The sequence below is a fragment of the Loxodonta africana genome, chromosome 13, assembly GCF_030014295.1.
Source record: "Loxodonta africana isolate mLoxAfr1 chromosome 13, mLoxAfr1.hap2, whole genome shotgun sequence".
NCBI classification, from domain to species: domain Eukaryota; kingdom Metazoa; phylum Chordata; class Mammalia; order Proboscidea; family Elephantidae; genus Loxodonta; species Loxodonta africana.
Genome location: NC_087354.1, coordinates 6,739,964 through 6,763,432, shown reverse-complemented (window position 1 = coordinate 6,763,432; position 23,469 = coordinate 6,739,964). Strand labels below are relative to the sequence as shown.

Sequence of the window (23,469 nt, the reverse complement as noted above, 5' to 3'; positions counted from 1 at the left end):
CAGGGGACTGTGCTTGACCTTCGGGGTAGTGCATTGAAGCCTGTAGGCTCATCAGTATACCCCAATATATCCCATCCGTAGAAAGGATGTATTAAGAGAAGAGGGATGGGCATATAGCAATTCAGAAAGATGACCAAAGAGCCATACTTTTTCCAGTGGGCCTTCCTCTCTGGCCAGGATCCCCACCCTGGTTGTGGCCTCTCCTCTCTGCCCCACAGCCTTTTTCTCCATTGAATAGGTTTTGTCTTCCTTCTTTGAGTGTGAGTTTGAGGACTAGAATGGTGCCTTCCTTGTTTTTGTATCTTCCACGATGACTACAGTGTCATACAAATCATAAGCCTCTTCGAAATGCATGTAGAGCTGAGTGAATGGAAGTTCTCTGGTCCCCATGGTCAGCTTGTCCCCTAGTGACAGTGAGTGTGTCAGGCCATTAGGATTATCCAGGGAAATCTCCTTTGGACTGAGTCCATGCATAGCAAGCAACTTTTTGACTGATTTCCAACTAGATTTGTCTACAAGAAAACTAAAAAAAACCCATTGCTGATGAGTTGATTCTGACTCATGGTGACCCAGTGTGATACAGAATAGAACTGCATTTTCTTGGCCTTAGTCTTTATAGAAGCAAATCTCTGGGTGTTCCTTCTGTGGTGCTGCTGGGTAGGTTTGAACCACGAATCACTCGTGTCACCCAGGGACCTTAGATTTGCCTGTAGAGGGAGAAAATATTAACTGTGTATACAAGTAGTTCAATTGCTAGGCTCATTCTAGTTCTACCATATTGATAAACCAAAAAAACCCAAATCCGTTGCTGTTGAGTTGATTCTGACTCATAGAAACCCTATAGGACAGAGTAGAACTGCCTCATAGAGTTTCCAAGGAGTGCCTGGTAGATCTGAACTGCTGACTTTTTGGTTAGCAGCTGTAGCACTTAACCACTATACCACCAGGGTTTCCATATTGATAGTACATAGCATATTGATGGGCTCTCTGGTGTATACATCAGCCTCTTGTGAGCTTTCACAGTGGGTCATTCTGTTTAAGCCCATTATGCCTGCCTAATGAAGTATGAGCCCTTCGTTCATGTAATTAAATTGAACGCTTTCACCTTGTGAGGCTCAAGCCATTTGATTCTAAATTGTGATGAAATCAAATGATTTTCTCTGCTGGAGTTTTGTTGTTTATGTTTTCCTGTGTCTATGGATAAAGAAAAGCATCAGACTCTTTTTCTATATGAACAGCCTATGTTTTATTTACCAACTCTATCTTTTAGAAGTTAATGAAGCTCTTGATGTGACTGTCTGTGAAATGTTACTCTAGGTAATCTCAGCAACATATTTCCCCCATGGTGAATCTCCTATTGTGGGTCTTTGAGAGACTTTGTGTGTTGCAAGGACTTACCTCCTTGTTTGCTGTTTCCACTGCCATCCACTCTTGTCTTCCTGAGGTAAACACTGATACCTCCATAGGTGGGAATTGAGTAGATACTATTTGTCAAATGCCTTTAAATTAGACCATTAAATATCTCTTCTTGTCTAGACTTCACTCTGGCATCAACTGCCAGAATTTCACAGTTAGAGGAGAGGATGGTTATTGGTAGAAATTTTGATTAGATACTTCCTTTACTATTAGATTAATATGGAGTACTTGCAAAACAGCATAAAAACCAAAAACCAAATGCGTTGCCATTGAGTTAATTCAGACTTACAGCAATCCTATAGGACAGAGTAGAACTGCCCCATAGGGTCTCCAGAGCTGTAATCTTTACGGAATCAGGCTGCCACATCTTTTCCCATGGAGCGGCTGGTGTGTTTGAAATGCTGACCTTTTGATTAGCAGCTGAGCACTTAACCACTGTGCCAGCAGGGCTCCTTAAAACAGTATTACTAAGGCATAATTGACAAACATTAAACTGCACATATTTAAAGTGTATAGTTTGGTACTTTTTGTATATATGCCCATGAAACCATCACCACAATCTAGCTAATGAATACATTCATTACTCTCCAAAGCTTCCTTTTGTCCTGTAATCTCTCCTTCCCTCCCCTCCCTGACATACCCTAGACAACCTCTGATATACTTTCCATTCTATAGATTAATTAGCATTTTACAGAGTATTATATATATATATATATATATATATATATATCAGTTTGTTGTACTGTGGAGCTTGCGTGTTGTTGTGATGCTGGAAGCTATGCCACTGGTATTCAGATACCAGCAGGGTCATCCATGGTGGACAGGTTTCAGCTGAGTTTCCAGACTAAGACAGACTAGGAAGAAGGACCCAGCAGTCTACTTTGAAAAGAATTAGCTAGTGAAAACCTTATGAATACCAGTGGAACATTGTCTGATATAGTGCCAGAAGATGAGCTCTCCAGGTTGGAAGGCACTGAAAAGGCGACTGGGGAAGAGCCACCTCCTCAAAGTAGGGTCGACCTTAATGATATGGATGGAGTCAACCTTTTGGGACCTTCATTTGCTGAAGTGGCATGACTCAAAATGAGAAGAAACAGCTGCAAACATCCATTAATAATCAGAACCAGGAATGTACAAAGTATGAATCTGGGAAAATTGGAAATTGTCAAAAATGAAATGGAACACATAAACATCGATATTCTAGGCATTAGTGAGCTGAAGTGAACTAGTATCAGCCATTTTGAATTAGACAATTTTTTATGGTCTACTATGCTGGCAACGACAACTTGAACACAGGAATCAAATCTACTACATCTCTGGAAAGAGATGATGGAAAAGCTCAATATTATCATTCAGAACAAGGCCAGGGGCTGAATGTGGAAAAGACCATCAATTACTCATATGCAAGTTCAAGATGAAATGGAAGAAAATTAGAACAAGTCCATGAGAGCCAAAGTACAACCTTGAGTATATCCCACCTGAATTTAGAGCCCATCTCAAGAATAGGTTTGACACGTTGGGCACTAATGACCCAAGACCAGACGAGTTGTGGAATGACATCAAGGACATCATACATGAAGAAAGCAAAAGGTCATTAAAAAGACAAGAAAGAAAGAAAAGACCAAAATTGATGTCAGAAGAGACTCTGTAACTTCCTCATGAACTTTAAGCAACTAAAGCAAAAGGAAGAAATGATAAAAAAACCGAAGATTTCAAAGGGCATCTGTAGAAGACAAAGTAAAATATTATAATGACACGTGCAAAGAGCTGGAGATAGAAAACCAAAAGGGAAGAACACGCTCGGCATTTCTCAAGCTGAAAGAACTGAAGAAAAAATTCAAGCCTCAAGCTGCAATAGTGAAGGATGCTATGAGGAAAATATTAAATGACGAAGGAATCATTAAAAGAAGATGGAAGGAACGCACAAAGTCATTATGCCAAAAAGAGTTGGTTGATGTTCAACCATTTCAAGAGGTAGCATATGATCAGGAACCCATGGTAGTGAAGGAAGAAATCCAAGCTGCACTAAAGGCATTGGCAAAAAACAAGGCTCCAGAAATTGATGGAATATCAATTGAAATGTTTCAACAAACGGATGCAGTGCTGCAAGTGCTTATTTGTCTATGCCAAGAAATTTGGAAGACAGCCACCCGGCCAACTGACTGGCAGAGATCCATATTTTTGGCTATTCCTAAGAAAGGCGATCCAACCAAATGTGGAAATTATAGAACAATATCATTAATATCACACACAAGCAAAATTTTGCAGAAGATCATTCAAAAACGGCTGCAGCAGTATACCGACAGGGAACTGCCAGAAATTCAGGCCGGTTTCAGAAGAGGACGTGGAACCGGGGATATCATTGCTGATGTCAGACAGATTCTGGCTGAAAGCAGAGAATGCCAGATGAAAATCAAAGACCACAGCCTTCAGTATGGATTGCACCTTAACATAAAGAAAACAGAAATCCTCACAACTGGTCCAATAAGCAACATCATGACAAACGGAGAGAAGATTGAAGTTGTCAAAGATTTCATTATACTTGGATCCACAGTCAACAGCCATGGAAGCAGCAGTCAAGAAATCAAAAGACCCATTGCATTGGGCAAATCTACTGCAAAGTGTTGAAGAGCAAAGATGTCACCTTGAAGACTAAGGTGCTCCTGACCCAAGCCATGGTATTTTCAATCACATCATATGCATGTGAAAGCTGGACAATGAATAAGGAAGACCAAAGCAGAATTGACACCTTTGAATTGTGGTGCTGGTGAAGAATATTGAATATACCATGGACTGCCAAAAGAACGAACAAATCTGTCTTGGAAGAAGTACAACCAGAATGCTTCTTAGAAGGAAGGATGGCGAGACTGCATCTTACATACTTTGGACATGTTGTTCAGGAGGGATCAGTCTCTAGAGGAGGACATCATGCTTGGTAAAGTACAGGGTCAGCAGAAAAGAGGAAGAGCCTCAAGGAGATGGATTGATACAGTGGCTGGAACAATGGGCTCCAGCATAACAATGATTGTGAGGATGGCGCAGGACTGGGCAATGATTTTGTTTTGAGGTATATAGGGTCACTTTTTTTTATGAGTTAGAACTGGCTAGACAGCACTTAGAACAATGACGATATAAATGGAATCATACTGTATTACTCTGCTTTGCCTGACTTCTTATACTGAGCATAATTTGAGATTGACCCATGTTGTGGTATGTATCAATAGTTTATCCCTTTTTATTGGTGAGTAATATTCCAGTGTGTGGATATGCAATAATATGTTTATCTATTTACCTGTTGATGAATACTTGGGTTATTTTCAGTTTTTGGCTATTACAAATAAAGCTGTTGTTGAACTTTTGTGCAAAAATCTTTGCATGGCCATATGGTTTCTTTTCTCATGGGTAAATGTATGTGAGTTATTTTTAACTTGTTAAGAAGCTGCCAGACTGTTTCCCAAAACAAATCTAAAGTGGCTGTACCATTTTACCACTCCCATCAGCTATGTTTGAAAGTTCCATTTCCTCCACATTTTTGCCAGTCCTTGTTATTGTCAGTTTTCTTAATTTTAGGCATTCTAATGGAAGGGATGGGAGTATAGTGACATCTCAATGTGGCTTTAGTTTGCATTTCCCTAATGACTAATGACGTTGAGCATCTTTTCTTATGCTTATTTGACATCCATATGTCTTCTTTGGTGAAATATGTATTAAAACCTTCTGTCCATTTATTTGGCGGGGACGGTGGAGGTTATTTCTTTATTATTGAATTTTGATACTTCTTTATGTATTCTGGATATAGTCCTTTATCACACTCAAGCTGTGCAGATATTTTCTTTCATACTTCGGCTCGTCTTTTCACCATCCTAACAATGGCTTTCAAAGAGCAGAAGTGTTTAATTTTGATGAAATTCAGCCTATCAATTTTTTTCGAGTTATTCTTTTGCTATTGTATGTAAGAAATCTTTTCCAAATGCAAGGTTATAACTTTTTCCCCTATGTTTACTTCTAGAAGTTTTATAGCTTTAGTTTGTACATTTAGGTCCATGGTTCATTTTGAATTACTTTTCGTACCTGGTCCAGGATATGGACTGACATTCTTTGTTTGCACGTGGATATCTGTTTCCATACCATTCATTGAAAAGGTTATCCTTCCTTTTCTGATTTGCCTTTGAATCGCTGTCAAAAATTAGTTGTTCGTGAATATATGAGTCTAATCCTGGACTCTGTATCCTTACATTGATCTGTTTGTCTGTCTTGATGTCAGTACTACATTGTCTTACCTAATAGGCATTGAAGTTGGGTAACATTTGTCCACCAATTTTGTTCTCCTCTTTAAAAGTTGTTTTGGTCATCCTAGCTACTTTGAATTTTCATATAAATTTTTGAATTTTCATATAAATTTTAGAATAAGCTAGTTGATTTCTGCAAAAAAAAAAAAAAATCCTGCTGGGATTTTTATTGGATTTGCACTGACTCTATAGGTCAATTTCGGTAGAACCAGAATCTTAAAAATTTTGAGTATTTTTGACTAAGGAATGAGATATATCTCTCCATATATTTAGGTCTTCCTTAATTTGTCTCAGCAGTGCTTTATAGCTTTCATTTTAAAGGGCTTGTACATCTGTTATCAAGGTTATCTCTATGTATTTCATATTTTTGAAGCTACGTTAAGTATTTTTTAATTTCAATTTCCAACTCTTTATTATTATATATAGAAAACAATTGATTTCTGTATATTGACCTTATATCTTGCAATGTTGCAAAACTTCGTTATGAGTTCTGATAGCTATGTTATTGATTAAATTGGGTTTTATACATAGGTGATCATGTCATATATGATTAAAGACAAAACTACTTCTTCCTTTCTAGTTTCATGAGTTTTATATCTTCCTCTTGCTTCATTACACTGGCTAGCACCTCTAGTATAATGGTGACTAGTTTTTTTTTTTTTAGAAGTGGTAAGAGCAGAAATACTTATTTTGTTCTTGATCTTAGTGGAAAGTATTTAGTTTTTCACCATTAAGTATGATATCAGATGTAGATGCTCTTTATCAGGTTGAGGGAGTTTCCTTCTATTCCTAATTTGCTGAAAAAAATTTTTTTTTGTTAGGAATGCATATTTGATTTTATCAAATGATTTTCCTGCATCTATTGAGATGATCGTAAGAATTTTATTTTTAATTTATTAATGTTGTAAATCACATTGATTTTTCAAATGCTAAACCAATTTTGGATTACTGTGATAAACCCCACTTGGTCATAATGTTTTACCTATTTCATAACATTGTTGTATTGGGTCTGCTAAAAGTTTACATAAATTTTTTGTAACTGTGTTCATTAGTGATATCAACATGTAGTTTTCTTTCTTGTAAAAAATGATCACGTCATTAGCTTACTTTAAATTTTGTATATTGTCTTAGGCAGGGTTCTCTAGAGAAGCAAAACTGGTAATGCATATAAATATATATGTTGTTGTTGTTGTTAGGTGCCGTCGAGTCGATTCTGACTCATAGCGACCCTATGCACAACAGAACAAAACACTGCCCGGTCCAGCGCCATCCTTACAATCATAGTTATGCTTGAGCTCATTGTTGCAGCCACTGTGTCAGTCCACCTTGTTGAGGGTCTTCCTCTTTTCTGCTGACCCTGTACTCTGCCAAGCATGATGTCCTTCTCCAGGTACTGATCCCTCCTGACAACATGTCCAAAGTATGTAAGACGCAGTCTCACCATCCTTGCCTCTAAGGAGCATTCTGGCCGCACTTCTTCCAAGACAGATTTGTTCCTTCCTTTGGCAGTCCATGGTATATTCAATATTCTTCGCCAACACCACAATTTGAAGGCATTAACTCTTCTTTGGCCTTCCTTATTCATTGTCCAGCTTTCACATGCATATGATGCGATTGAAAATACCATGGCTTGGGTCGGGCGCACCTTAGTCTTCAAGGTGACATCTTTGCTTTTCAACACTTTGAAGAGGTCCTTTGCAGCAGATTTGACCAATGCAGTGCGTCTTTTGATTTCTTGATTGCCGTTTCCATGGTTGTTGATCGTGGATCCAAGTAAAATGAAATCCTTGACAACTTCAATCTTTTCTCCGTTTATCATGATGTTGCTCATTGGTCCAGTTGTGAGGATTTTTGTTTTCTTTATGTTGAGGTGTAATCCATACTGAAGGCTGTGGTCTTTGATCTTCATTAGTAAGTGCTTCAAGTTCTTTTCACTTTCAGCAAGCAAGGTTGTGTCATCTGCATAAGGCAGCTTGTTAAAGAGTCTTCCTCCAATCCTGATGCCCCATTCTTCTTCATATAGTCCAGCTTCTCGTATTATTTGTTCAGCATACAGATTAAATAGGTATGGCGAAAGAATACAACCCTGATGCACACCTTTCCTGACTTTAAACCAGTCAGTATCCCCTTGTTCTGTCCGAACACCTGCCTCTTGATCTATGTACAGGTTCCTCATGAGCACAATTAAGTGTTCTAGAATTCCCCTTCTTTGCAGTGTTATCCATAGTTTGTTATGGTCCACACAGTCGAATGCCTCTGCATAGTCAATAAAACACAGGTAAACATCCTTCTGGTATTCTCTGCTTTCAGCCAGGATCCATCTGACATCAGCAATGATATCCCTGGTTCCATGTCCTCTTCTGAAACCAACCTGAATTTCTGGCTGTTCCCTGTCAATATACTGCTGCAGCCGCTTTTGAATGATCTTCAGCAAAATTTTGGTTGTGTGTGATATTAACGATATTGTTCTGTAATTTCCACGTTCAGTTGGATCACCTTTCTTGGGAATAGGCATATTTATAAATATATATATAGAGAGATTTATATTAAGGAAACAGCTCACGCGATTGTAGGGGTTGGAACGCCCCAAGTCCTTGGATCAGGATAGAGTTCTTTCCCAATTCACAGAGCCGCAGAAGCTGGTGAACCCAAGATGAGCGGGTCGGAGAGCAGGGAACCTGCTCACTGGTTGTGATGGTTGAGGAATCCTCAAGGTCAGCAGGGAAGACTGCAAGGTTTCTCCTGAATCACTTAGCTGCAGGGCCTGGCGAACCCAAGACAGGCAGGTTAGGGAGCAGAACTCTTGTTCATAGGCCATGAAGATCGGCGAATTCCAAGACGGTTAGGTAAGCTGCTAGCTCAAGTCCCAAGAACCAGAGGTCAGGCAAGAGACAACTGCTGGATGCAGAACAAGCCAACAACCTTTGCAAGGCAAGCAGGAAGAAAGTAGGTGGTGGAAGGCAGAGAGATGAAGGCTGAGGAAGCAGTGAGCTGCCAAAGGCCCTACCGCTGCTGTTACCATTCAGCAGATTCCATCATGGGGGTGATCACATATCAGATTTCAACAGGGAAGTGATCACAACATTATACAACTGCCAAAACACTGAGAATCATGTCCCAGCCAAGTTGACACACAATCTTAACCATCACGTATGTCTTTGCCTTATATTAAGACCAAGCCCAAGTTCAGTGAAAGGCTTGTAATGTCATGTTTGGTCTGCACTTACTGACCTCTCCAGCCTTTCCTTCCCACTTCTTTCTTTTTCCCAAATATGTGTTCACTTATTTTTAGGCCTTTGCATGTGCTGTTTGCTCTTCCTGGAGCTTTCTGCCTCATCCTCCCTGTTAGATTGGCTAGCAACATGTTTTCCAAAGGCCTCATTCATTGCAGGCACCTCATTCGTTCTCTGGGATTCTTCCTCTGAGAGTCCTAAGTCTGAGCTAGATGGCCCTGCTCCAGACTCCTCTAGCAACCTGCATCTCCGGTGAGAGAGCACACACCACACAGCAGTGTCTTTGCCTGAGTGAGAAACTCAGGCAACAAGAGGCTGGTGGTAATCAGTGAGGCAGAGGTGAGACATGAGGACACTGTTGGTCGGGGCCAGCATGGCCAAGCATGGTGCTGAAGCTTGAAAGCAGGATCAGCACCCATGCTGGTGCTCACCATTTCAAGGTCTTGAGTCTTCCCTGAAGAGATTTATTCTGCAGGCCATGGGACCACGAGATATTTTAAAGAAGGAAAATAGACGAATAGATAAATGGGTAGAGAGATAAGAGATGAATAAATGAGTAGATGACAGGTAGGTAATAGATGGATAGATACTTGGTAGATATGTAATAGATGGATAGGTGATTGATAGATTGATGATAGATGGATAGATAGAGGTTAGGTAGATAGATATAGACAGATAGGTAGCTAATATATGGATGGATAGATAATATATGGATAGATAGATGATTGATAGATAGGTAGACAAATAGGATAAGCATTGGTCAGACACGACTCCAGTGAAAGTTTGCTAAGGAGCAATCAGAATGCACAAGTATGAGGGGATGAAGGCCTGGAGAAGCCGTGGCCTGGGGCAGGGACCAGTGCACATGGTGAGAGCTGTGTGATATATCCTGAACTACCCTTATGGCCTGGTATTGCTCTGGGTCGCATTTATTTATGCATGTTTTGTATCTCTTTCTGGCTTGATGGAGGCCCACCATTGCCACTTATCAATTTATTTTTCTCCTGTAGCATCTAACATGGTATCATACAGTTATTAAATGTTCAACAAATGTTCATGCAAAAATGTAGAGGAGAATGCCTTTGGCAAGACCAAAGTGACCATTCAAGTTTGCGTACCTGGGAGAACAATGATGCTATCGCAGAAATTAGTAAGGGGAAGAGAGAGTTTTGTGGGAGAAGGTGACATGGTTAACTGTGAGGGTGTAGCACAGGTCTATGGGGAAATCTCAAGGAGCCAGTTGGGACTATGGTTTTAGACCCTGGGAGAGAAGACAGTGTGGGCAATGACAGAGGAAGGGCAGGGGAAGCAGAGAGAGAGAGAATCAGGTGAATTGTGAGCTCATCCCAGTCAAAACCACTCTCAATTAAACTCTTTCATAGTTGATGATGTGTTTCAGTCTGCAATTAGGAAAACAAAAGTGCATAGCTTGTATGTGAATCTGTGGGTTTAGTTGAGAGACTAGCCCAACCTTTTTAGAGGGCAGACAGGCTCTGGGGTGCATGCGGGGATTGAGGCTCCACTGGTGAGACTGGGCCTGCAGAAGGAGTTTAGGGAGCGTGGGACGCCAGCCCAGCTCGTGGGGCACACAGCACACGCACACACACATGCATGTGTGCGCACATACATCCAGACATACGCATACACATATGTACGTATACGTACACACATATACACTGGTGCCTGGGTACAGCAGGCCTGCCCCCCACAGGGTGGCACCAGGGCTGCTCTGAGCTAGAGTGCAGCTTCTTTAAGGTTGACCAGCTGCTTCGGAATGGTGGTCTTTCGTCACTGTGTATCTAAAGGATATCTGGAAAGCCTCTGGTGCTTTATGGGCTTGCCATGATACCCCTGCGTGTCAGCAGATTTGAGGCATTGGGTGAAATGGTGACACTGTATCCTCTGGAAGCCATCCCCTCCCAGCTCTGCTTGCTGTTCTTATAGGGTGTCTCCTTGTCCGGGGTTCCAGAAGGCTGCCTCACAAGTTGCTGTCCTTCCCATCCCCCCTTTTTGAATTATACCCAAGATTTATTATTATTATTTTGTAAGCCACAAAGTATCCATCCATACTTAATGAAAACATATGGTGTGTTTTACTTTTAGAGAGTTTTCCTCTTTGCGAGGCTGAGCCTGTAGAGGTAGGCAAGTACTAGCTGACACAGTCTGGGCCTGCTTCCTTTGGGGTCTCTGTCCACCTAGCCCATCTTTATTTCTCAGCATTTGCACTGGTTCAGCCACACTGTAGGTGACCAGGGTTGCTTATTGAATGCATGGTGGCTTCAAATGTACAGATGTCTTTCCCGTGAGTCCACGTGTACATGTGCACAATGTGAATTTATTCAGGGGTGGGCCTGGCAGTCTGTCTGGCTCAGTTGTCTGGACCATGACTCACTTTGCCTCCGCCTTGACCTGGTCCAGTCCTCCATCCCTGTTGGAAAGAGTGTTGTTTTCAAAATTCATCTTTAATTCTTGTGATATGTAGTGTGTGTGCTACACACAATAGATAATTCATAAAAATACTGTGCTTCCTTATATCCTCTTAATGGATATTTTGAGAAGCTTATGCAACATTTTAATGGTAAAATAAGGTTAAAGGTAAACTTTTATGCAAGATTTTAAGATTGTAAAAAGCATTGAATTTACAATTGATTTCATTCCTACTGTTGTATGTCATAAGGTGTTGAATCAATTCACGGGTGCAAATTTGCCTCACTCTATTAATTTCAGCAGTTCATTAGGATTGTCCTTAATCTTCTCACCCATGGCCTTGGTCATAAAGTCCTTTCATAGACTCAACTCAGCTTGGGGGCCTGATGAGGAGGGAGGGCTTTTCCCACCTCCTGCCTCTAACCAAATGCCCTATTGCAGAGCCCCTGGCACACCTATCCAGAATTACATTTTTATTTTCAGTGTTGGCTAGATTTGCTTCTGAAATCCATCAAGGGTGATCTCCAGATTATGGCTAAAATTTGGACCTTGAATACTGGCTGCAATAAGTAATTTCCTGGGAGGGAAACAGGTTGTTGCGTGCTGTTATTCACATGTCTGCACAAGAAAGGAATTTATTCTTCAGTGGAAGAGTTGGAATTGTGTCACTTTTTTTCCATAGTGATGCTTAAAGTCAGGCCCTGTCTCTTAGTTTTCCCTACAATGAACAAACACTAAGAACCTAAGGTTTTGAGTTTACTGCACCCATCAGGTGCTGCTTCCTGTTCTTGTAGGGGTGAGGAGGTGGGGTGGGCAGGATGGTGTCCACTCATGTCTGCAGTTCCCTTTCTCTGCAGAGCTGAAGCATGAGATCCACGTGTGGCGTCTGACTGCGCAGCGCATCAGCCCAGCCAGCCGAGAGGAGACCGCGGTACGCGGCCTGCTCCTGGGCAAGGTGCAGGCGCTGGAGCAGCTGCTGGCCTGGAGGCTGCACACCTTCCACAGGTGAGGTAGAATGATTTTCCTTCAGAGTGCCCCAAAACACATAGTTGTAACCCTGGTCTGCACATTAGCGAGTAAGTTTTAGGTGCCGCCCAGCCGTTGATGGCACATTTTATTAATCTTCACACTAGCCCTGTGGGGTGGACATTGCTATTATCCCCAGTTTGAAGTCAAGAAAGCAGAGGCTCAGAGAGCTTAAGCACCTTGTCCAGGTTATCCAGCCAGGAAAAAGAAATGCTTGGGGTTAATCCGCCCTCTTACCCACTCCACAGCTCCAGCTCAGCACAGAACAATTGTATAACAAGAACTTAAAAAAACAATGCCACAAACTAACAAAACAATGTCCCAGCAGTTTATTTTCAAGGAGACCTATGGTACAATGGTTAAGTGTTCAGCTACTAACTGATAGGTCTGTGGTTTGAACCCACCAGGGACTCCGAGGGAGAAAACACCTGGTGATCTGCTCCTGCAAAGATTTCAGCCTAGGGAACCCTACAGGGCAGTTATACTCTGTCATGTAGGGTTGCTATGAGTCGAATCCACTTGACAGCAAACGAGTTTGTTTTCAAGGAGCTAGAAGAGTACACAAGTCTTACTAACTTCATTTCCTGGCAAGCTGAGACTTAAAGGTCATCAGTAAATTGTTAAGTTTGTTTTTCCCACTAGAACAAGATGCTGAGCTCCAACCTGCCTTTGCTCAAGAAACTGGTGGGAAAAAATAAGACACATGTTTTTGTTTCATGTCTTTGAGCGATGCTGGAGAATTGTGTCTACAACAGAGCTAGAAGCTGGGTGGAACCGAGAAGTCCGTCGGGGGTAGGATCTTTGTAAAAGAGAGAAGGACTGATGTTGCTGAAATCATAACCTCCTTCAGGAGAGCAGGAACCAGTGGGCTGAAAGCATGCTGTGATGCAGTGTGCCCACAGGAGGACATGGAGTGAGGGGTCATGCAGCTGGCTTCCTCATGGCCTTCTAGTGTGAGAAAAGGCCAAGAGCTCTAGAGAGGCATGGCTCAGCTCTGCCCAGGCCAGGCTTACTCCATTATCCAGGTCCATCCCCAGAAGCCAGGGAGGCACACTGGCTTTCCTCAGGCTGTGGGGAGGGAGGGCGAGGCACAGGCTGTGGACAAGCAGCAGTCTACCACAAACAGCATAGGCCTGCAAAGGAAAAGCTTCCTGTAAAGGAAAAGAAGAAAAACCCAGTTTTGGGTTTTTTTTTTTTTTTTTTTAAGCTTCCCTTAAAGGAAAAGATTCCTGTAAATTAAAGGGTAGGGGAGAATTGTCTGGAATGTATTCAATATCCTTTAGATTTCAGCACTGCTTCTCCCAGCACAGGGCTTTGAGGATATCTAATCAGTGTCCCTCAGTAGGTGGCTCTAGGACAGGGCAGGACAGGAAGCGCAGTGACACTGCCCTGGCAATCTCCCTCTTTGAAATAATTGGGGAAATAATGAGTTTGACGGCTTCTCTTTTAGACAAATTTCACAAGAAGATAAAAATTGGGAGACCAACATTCAGGAGCTGCAAAAGAAGGTACTGTGTGCTCTCTTCTCTGGGATTTCTGACTTAGCTCCTAGAGAAGAGGGTGATCCCTTTTCTTTACCCACAGGAAGTTACAACTGAAAGTTATTTTCCTCTTTATTCCTGTAGTTGTACACAAGACATAGCTTATTTTCTTGAGTTAATGGGGAGAAATGTTTTCCATACATGGTAGGGCCATTTTGTTAGGAAATCAAGAAGTTAAATGGTTATGCTCTAAGATACTCTCAGGCAAATATTCAAGACACTATAGGAAACATGAGATGTGATTGTCAATCAGTCTTCCCATGACCCAGGAGAGTTGTGTCCTGGTGGGTAACATGTTCTCTGGGGGTTTCTCTCACATGCAGTTGGCTTGCCTCGCTAGATTGGGTTGTTTGGGCCATGAATGAGAGAGCAGACTGTGTACCTCTCTGTGCCCCAGGAGGAACAGGCCTGGGAAGACGTAGGAGGGAGAAGCAACTAAGAATTTTACCGTAATAACCCAGATAGTCAAAAGGAGCAAACTTGACCAACACCCAGAAGAAAAAGTAAGCATAACTTGGGTCACCTCCACTTACATCAGCTAAATGGTGCTGGAACATTCTTTGACCTGCCTGACCCTACATTTCCAGTCTTTGAAATGGCAATGGTTACAATGCTTTCTACGGTTGCTGCGACAGCAAAGAACACTTGTAGTGTGCCCCCTCAAACCTGGGACCCTCATTCCTCTCCTTGGAACACTTCCATTTTTTCTCTGCCATGCCCCCTTCCCTCCTAATTCTCCATCCCAGAATAATCTAACAAATCAGCCTTCCTTGGAGGCAGGAGGGGAATTGAGTGGGACTTGGCTGAACTACAAGCCCTTGCCGTGGCAGAGGAGGGAGGACAGATGCTCAGGGCATGGCCACCATGTGCACAACAGAGGGGTGGCCTCATAGCTTGTGCACAGGGGACAAGACGCTGCAGCTGGAGCTGCCATGACTAGAAGGAGGTATGAGTTTGTGTTTCTGGTGGCTGCAACTTTATCTCATTGACCAGAGAAACCAAGAAATGATGTAGATACATAAACAGATAAGTGTATTTGCTGGCGCAACTGTGTTAATGAAGATCCAGCACAGTTGCCATTTACATAGGGGACCTTGAGTTGGGTGGGGCCCACTGGGGCCTTGCCCCAGTCCCAGCCCCACACAGCCTTGGCCTGTGGAGACTCCCATAGGAGACGGGGCCTTGATGCTGTCCCACCCCTGTGATTCAGGCCCATTGGAAGGATGTTCAGTGACTCCAAGGTAAATAAAGAGACTGCAGGGGACTGTTTGTCTCCTGCACCATCCCTGTCCCCTGAATGACTTTGTCAGATTCCACATGTGTCATCAGTTCATGGCAGTGCCTCTCCCTGTGTCCTTGGGAGCTTTACATGTTATAATATGGTAAGACCCTTTTACAGGAACCACATGAGCTGTTATGAAAACAAGCTAGCCTTGTCACCAACATGAGTGTTGTTTGTGCAATAGGAAGAGGGTAGTCGAACTCAAGTATATGACATGGCAAACCCAAACCAAGCCCAACGCTGTCAGGTCAATTCTGACTCCTGGAGATTCCACAGGGTTTCCAAGGCTGTAAATCTTTATGGAAGAAGACTGCCATGTGTCTTTCCCATGGACCTGCTGGTGGTTTTGAACCGCTGACCTTTAGGTTAGCAGTTGAATGCTTTAACCACTGTGCCACCAGGGCTCATATGACACACACCGACATGGAATGTAGATGTAGGGATGGCTGAGCCACTGCAGATTGCTTGTCAGATCCAATAGCTTTCTTAACATCTCTCCCCATGACTGGGTGGGGGCACGGGCTGGAAAAGCCATTTAGTCAGGTGTTTTATAAAGAGATCACACTGCATCTAAATTTATTGAGTGTGTGTGTGTTTTCTTAGAGTTTGAATGCTCTAATCCTGAATCTATTCATTTTTCATTTTAACATGTTTCCTTATTATCTTATTTCAAGTTCAAGGTTTTATATCTTTTATCATCAGGAGGTATGTGTAGTGATTCAAGTCATGTAGGATGACTGCAGGAATCAGAGGCTGTCCCGAGTAAATGAGCTGCTTTTCTCTCACAGCACAGAATATCAGACAGGACTCTGCTCGCCAAGTGCTTGACAGTGTTGGGAGTGGTTATCTTCATGTTCTTTCTGAATTCATTTGTCCCTGGCATTCATCTTGATCTTGGTGAGTCTGTTTTTTGTTTGCAATTGATACCATAGTCAGGAAGGGGACTTTGCCTGCTAGCAGCTGTGCTGGCCAGGAGGCCAGTGAGGGCTGAGCAAGGGTGGAGGCCTTTGATAGAAGGGGGAAACCTCTGCACTGTTTCATGAGAGAGACACAGAGATAGACAGAGACAGGGAGGCCAAGAGAGAAATAGAGATGGAGAAAGAGAGTCAGAGAGAGACAGAGAAAGAAAGAAAGATGAGGAGAGAGACAGAGAGAGAAAGAGAGATTGAGAAAGACAGAGACAGGGGGTCAGAGCCAGAGAGACAGAGAAAGAGAGAGGGAAACAGAGAGAAAGATGGAGAGAGAGCAGTAGAGAGACAGAGACAGGGAGACAGAGAGAGTGACACACACTCAGTGTGTGGGTCCCCAGCCCCAAAGGATTTAGCTGTAGAAGGGGTATACAGTAGTTATTATCACCTGCTGGATCTTTTTTAACCGTTCCCTGAGAATCACCCACAGAAGAGCCAGGAAGTAACTTTGGCAAGGTTAGTTCTTCAATCTGCAACTGGACATGAGAGCTAAATGAGACCCTGGTTGTGAAAGGGCTTGAGCACTGCCCAGACACCTGCAAGAGCCCACTCTCCCTCCACCTCACGTGAGGTTTTATCTTCTCCACTCTCCGCCCCTAGCCCTGTGCTGAGGTAGGAGAGCCAAGCACAGGCCTGTCCCCAGTTTCTTCCTTCCAGACCATGGCCTCTGCCTCTTTAAGATTCTGCCACAGCCACACTGAGCTCACCATATATCTTACTAACTCCGGCATCCTTCATATTTTCCACTCTCCAGAATTTTTTCTTATTCACAGTTCTCTCTATTGGTGTCATTATTTAAAACAAAACAAAACAAAACAAAACAAAACAAAACAAAACAAAACAAAACAAAATGTACTTCCAACTTCCAAAACACGTTTCACATGAAAGTATGAATTCATGTGAAAGATAAATTTGAGGTGGCGTCAAGGGCTGTTTCTTTAACCAAAGCTTTACTCGTAGTTTTCCTTGAAAAGTGAGCTCTGGATATCCATAATGGTGGCACAACAGGAACAATGTAAACAATGTCACTGAATTGTAAATATGGAAGTTGTGAAGGTGAATGTTTTGGTGTGTATATTTTCACTACAATAAAAAAAAGTGAGTTTTGCTAAGATATTTAAAATAACTTCTAATAAAAATTTTATTTCCTGCAATATTTGAAGAGTATAACTTCTGTGGAAAGCAAAGTCTCTGAACTTATAGAGCAGATGGATAAGGAAGGCAAGCTGCAGTTATTGACACTGCTTCGTTGCTTCTCTGGCTTCTTGGCTACATTAGAAATCTGTAGATTCTAAGTTAGGATCTGCCTATTCTAGTAGAAAGTGACATTTCTAGAGTTCTCACTCATAGCACATGATGTGTATACTCTTGACTGGGTGTTCAGCCTTATGTCTTGTGTTCATGACCTCTCAGAATTTATTTCTCTAAACAATCTCAAAATCCCATTTGTCAGGCTGCAGCATCTGGTTCTGAGCTTTTTGGTGGTTTTTCTACACGACTGATCGGTGTAGAATCACAGTGAAGTAATGAAGAATGCAAAAGCTAATGCCAAAAATATAGCAGATTTTAATTGTATTTGGTGAATGACATCTAGAAATTATTGTTGCAGTGTGATTAATTTTTAATCACACTCCAGACATAATACACTATTAACATTATAAACCTTTAGTCGCTTTAAGAAAGCTGCTGGTCACCACTGGTTATTAAACAAGTAAAATAAGCCTGACGTTTTGTTTACAGAGGGATTCCATTTGAGAATACTTTTGGGTGTTCACAGATTATTTTGTTCCTTTTTTTTAAAAATTTTATTTGAGATTCCACTTTAAATGTAAATACTTTAAAAACTAAAAATATGTGGAAATTTGCATTTGTCGGTACTCTTTGTATTGAGAACAACAATTTTTTAGATTTGAAGTCAGATCTCTAACAGTATGGAATTAAAGATGTTGATTATTGTGAAACTTTTAATATTAGTATGAGAATTTTTTTTTTTACTAAGGTATTACATCTCTTTATGTGGTTGTTTCATCTGTGATTGGGGAACTTATTTCTTTCTTGCTTTTAATTTTTGCTTTGTTTTCAATTAGGGTTTGCGTGCAGGTGATTTTTTGGGGATCCTGGAATACAGAATACATATACTTGCTGATTCACCCTGATATGGGGAAGAGTTAGGCTGACTTGGAAAAAAGTTGGGTTAACATATATTTAATGGAGTCGAATTTCCTTAAAGTTACAGTAACTCTTCTGATGGAAACAGGGACAAAATAGATGCAAATTCTTCCCAGGGCTTTCATCAGTAGAGAATGGGATTGTCTATCAATAGGGAAAGTTCTGTTTTGAATCTGACTGCTGCATAAGGTAGCATAATACAATGTGATGTCATCTAACACAAAGCGATATCATCTAACACAAGGTCACATCACCTAACACAAGGCAAGGCCATTTAACACAAGATGTCATCTAACACGATCTGATTTCATCTAACACAAGATGATGTCATCTAACACAGTGCAGTGTCATCTAATGCAAAGTGATGTCATGATCTAACACATGATGTCCTATAACACAACATGACATCATCTAACACAATGTGATGTCACTTAACACAAGATCACATCATATGACATTCCTTCCTTTAAGAATCATAACCCAAAACACAGCATTGACTCTTCGTTTGTCCCTTTAATTTTTTTTTTTTCGGTAGCAGTGTTGACTTTTCCTTTTGGCGTAAGTTTTGTGAATTTTAACACATGTGCAGACTCATGCAGCTGCTAACATAGTCAGAACACAGAAAGTTCCATCTCATACCAACCCCCCCCGCCCTGTGGTTTCTTCATCTCCTCCCTTGAGTCCTGGCAACCACTGATCTGTTCTCCATTGCCATATTATGTAACCTTTTGAGATTGGCTTCTTTCACACAGCACAATGCCTTTCAAATTCATCCGAGTTGTTGCTTTTATCAGTCGTTCATTCTTTTTTGTAGTGGGCACTAGTCTGTGGTATGGATATACCATGGTTTGCTTATCCATTCACCCACTGAAGGACATCTGTGTTGTTTCCACTTTGGGATGATTATGAATAGCGCTGCTCTAAATGCTTATGTACAGGGTTTTGTGTGAAGGTAAGTATTCATCTCCCTTGGGTAATTACTGAGGATTGGGATTGCTGGGTCACATGGTGAATATATGTTTCATTTTATAAGAAGTGTCACATTGTTTTCCAGAGTGGCTGTACCACTTTGCATTCCCACCATCTGTGTATAGGGGTTCCATTGACTCCACATCCCCACCAGCATTTGGTATAACTAGACTCCCTCCCCTGGAGTTCCATATCACCTGATATAGACCTTAAATACAGAGTTTATGTTTTATTTTAATTATGTGTTGATTTCTCTGTCCCCTGACATCCTCCCACGTTTTGGGCTCAAAGGCATGGTTCATGTCTTCTACATTTTTCTTTCTTTTCTTTCCTTGTGGAGATGCCTGACACATTAGTAGATACAAGATACAGGTTTATATGTTGCATGAACAAACTTCAAATTCATTCTCATAGATTCAAACCTACTTATGTTGAGAATTTAATATTTGGCTGACTCAGCCTGGTTCCTACAGAGAGTAAAGCCTGAGGCAAAGGCTTGTGTGTAAGCTTTTTATTGGGGCAGGTGACCCCAGGGAGAACAGAGGAGTGGGGAAGTAGAGTGGTGGAAAGGGGCAGGTAAGAGAGGGCTGTGTCATCTTGATGTCCCCATGTGGGAGACTGGTTACTTGACCCTCTCAGTTTGTCTGAGAGGAAATGTGAAATGTGTGTTGGGACCATCTGTGGGGTTGAGTGGGAGAAAGGAGAGCACTTATGCACAGGTTTTTACACTCCATTGGTCAGGGTTTCTTCTCAGGTGAGGCAGCGATACAGCAGTGTTAGCAGAGAAGCCCTAGCTTGGACGCGAGTGTCATATCCCACAAAACACAGTCATGTCACTCCTATATGAAGTGGTGGCACCCATGCAGAGTTGGTCACCGAGGCAAGGCTTGGTTGAGAGATCTGAAGGACTGTGTTGTGCAAGAGGTGACACTTAAGGAAGTGAGTGAGGACCATGGTCACAATCACGATCATCTGGTAAAAAAATAGTCCCCCAACATGCAAGGGTCATTACTTACAGTACACATTGGAAAGAACTCCAGATTGGTCTGACTGTTAAACACAGGTTAACAGCCCTTAGTCTGAAACCCTTGGTGCCTGATATATTTTGAAATTCAGCAAGTTTTGTTTGTGTTTTAGAGAGACAACTCAGTGCATATACTGAGATGGTCAAGGGGCTCTGACCCTAAGAGTGTCAGGAGTGGCACCCTGTCAGGAAAACATCAATATTTCTGCAGGGAAACCTGAGTATTTACAAAAGATGGCATAAATAAAGACCACAAATAGCCTCATTTTAGCCTAAGCCAGGTTTGGCATAAGACGTAAAAATTTTGCTTTTCAAAATTTTTAAGATTTTTGGAATTGTGAGAAGAATTCATGACTATGAGAAGAATTTGTAAGGAAAACTCTAAAATGCTATCTTCGGTCTTAACATTTACAACTTTGATTACTAATTTTCTAGATCACTTTCTTCAGTAATTATTTCAGAACAGGCCCCTACATTCTTCACAATCACTATGCTCTGATTAGACTTCTGTTCTGGAATTTTTTTCTCTAATTATTTCCCTGATTATGATTTCCAAATTGCTGGCCTTCCCAGTGTCCCTGTGGTTGAGCAATTTTATTGTTGTCTTTGTGAAAGTATTTTTAGTTACCAAAGTGCAATCTCCTCAATCTGTCACAAGCAAAATAGGACATTATTGAAATGATAATGGTCCAGGCAGATTCCCAGGGGCGATGGGCCTCTTAGCTTCACCATCGTCTTGTCTTTTCTCTGTTCATAGCAGAATAATGGCTGCCCCATTTACTTCCCAGTTTATAGGATCTCAGTATCAGTCACATAAAGAGAGAAAAGGCTACTTTGAATCCCAAATTTCCACGTAAAGGGCCTGATGAGCCCAGGTTGGGTAGGCGTTCTTTCTTAACCCAGAAAAACATGGCCAAGAGGGCAGGGACACCTGGTAAATTTGGCCTGGGGTGGGCAGAGGCATAGTTCTCAGAGAAAGAGGACAGACATTCCCCAAACCTCCTAATGTATGTTCTCTAGTGAATAGTATAAAAAATAGTATAGTTTATATTAATTAATCATTCATTCATTCATTGGTTTATACATTTATACAACAAATGCAGGCAGTAGTCTAGGGGCTGGGAATAGCATGGTGAACATGAAAACCAAGCCACTGCTCTCAGTGATCTTACGTTCTAGAGGTGGATGGATCCGCATTTATTCTGCACGGGGAGTCACATTGTGTGCAGCAAGGACCAAACAGCTAATTAAGGCACGAAGATCTTCAGAGCTCTCAGAACCAGATACAGAGTTGAGGCAAGGGTACTTGTATTATAAAGCCAGATATTAAATTTTTCATAATAAAGGTCCAGATGGAATGTCATTGGTATTAAAATGAAAGAGAAGTATAAGGAGGGGAGAGGAGGAAGAGGAGGAGGAGGAAGAGATGATGACATCCAATTGAAAAGGCAATGGAATGCCTCTTGGAGGACATTTGACATGGACTTTGACAAAAGGATAGGATTGCAAAACTTGGGGATGTGATTAAAAACCATTTCGTTCAGAGAGAAAGGGCTGAGCACATACAAGGAAGCAAGTGAACCTTGCAGAATTTCCAACAAACAATGGCAATTGGCCCTCAGTGACCTCTGGTGTGTGCCACTGGTGGTAGATGGTGGTGCCTCAGGGAATAGGTCAGGTCTGGGCCTCGGCCTCAGGGCCTCAAAAGTGTCATTCTACTGAGTTCAGACATTCATAAAGTCCACAAGAAAAACACCTGTTCTTTTAATGGAGAGACTTTCTGAGAGAATTTGACTGCCTTGTCTTCTAGCCCACATGGTAGCTAAACATAAACTTAAGACTGGTGATGTGAGAAGTTAAATTATAACAAGGATGCAATATATTAATATAAAATAAGTTGTCACTGTGGCAGGGGCAGTATATTTGGATCCTGGGGTCAGTCAAAGGATTTGGATGTTCAGTGGCATCATGCTGAGAGCCTGTGAGTGACAGATGAGGAGGCAAGTCTCCTTAAACCACATCGTCACCCAGTCATGCAAGGCTGAGATGATTCTAGTTCCAGGCATGTCTCCTCTAAGGATCTTCCCAGCACTACATCCTGTCTCAGGAAGGTGTCTTCTTGTTATGGTCTCAGGGAAGATTTAATGGGGGTGGCAGTGCTCACTTGCCTTGGAAGGATGGTTTGCACTCAGGCACAATGAGATGGAGAAGACGGTGAATAAAGGCCCAGGGATTGAAAAGTGCAGGAAACCTCATTTTTGAATGAAACAAAAAGGCTAATGAAAGAAATCCACAAAAGAAATTAGAAAAAAACTCACATAGAAATAAAGTGTAAGAGTCCCTGGGTGGCACAAATAGTTAAGTGTTTGACTGCTAGCTGAAGGGTTGGTAGTTTGAACCCATTCAGAGGTGCCTTGGGAGACAAGCCTGAGATCTACCTCTAAAAGGTCACAGCCTTGAAAACCCTATGGAGCACAGTTCTACACTTACATACATGCGAGTGCCATGGGTCAGAATTGACTCAACTGCAATGACCATATTTTATGCAAATAGCGCATGCCTTCTATGTGTTTTTTGCCAACCATGCCCTCCTCCCTGAAGGTATTTTTATAAGTGTGCTATGCTAATTTTTTTTTACAGCAACATGTACAAAAATTGGCATAGGGGCACTTGTGAAAATACCTCATGGGCAGAGGGTGTAGTTGGCAAACAAATGCAGAGGGCACATGTTATTTGCATAAAAATACAGTAATAACAGCAACATAAATAAAGTGTATAAAGGCAATTACATACAATTTGTGTTGACCTGAAAATATTTAAATATTTAGATGGCTTCCTCCTAATTTTCGTCAAGTATTTTTCTTAAATGAACATAAATTTCCACGTGATTACTTCAGAATGATGATAAATATAATGTAAATGGATTTGGGATTTTTAAGAACCAGATAGAATAATTAGATTATTTTCCTTGTCAATCTCACCCTGGGTAACCTTGCACATTCCCAAGAACATTGAAGAAATCATGAGAGAGACTGGTTCAGTTTTTTACTTTTAAATTTATTTATTAATAAATAATATTGTATTGTGTTTTCAGTGAAAGCTTACACAGCAAATTAGGTTCTAAT

At 41.6% G+C, this 23,469-nt stretch overlaps 1 protein-coding gene across 1 annotated transcript in view; it reads left to right on the top strand.

Moving 5' to 3' along the window:
- LOC100664120 (P protein) overlaps nt 1-23,469 on the top strand; it is a 151,854-nt gene that overhangs the window by 48,786 nt on the left and 79,599 nt on the right. Inside the window, exons 11-13 of the mRNA XM_064296177.1 lie at nt 12,223-12,370; nt 13,842-13,899; nt 16,003-16,111. Coding sequence (XP_064152247.1) covers nt 12,223-12,370; nt 13,842-13,899; nt 16,003-16,111 — 315 coding nt within the window. The remainder of the gene's footprint in view (nt 1-12,222; nt 12,371-13,841; nt 13,900-16,002; nt 16,112-23,469) is intronic.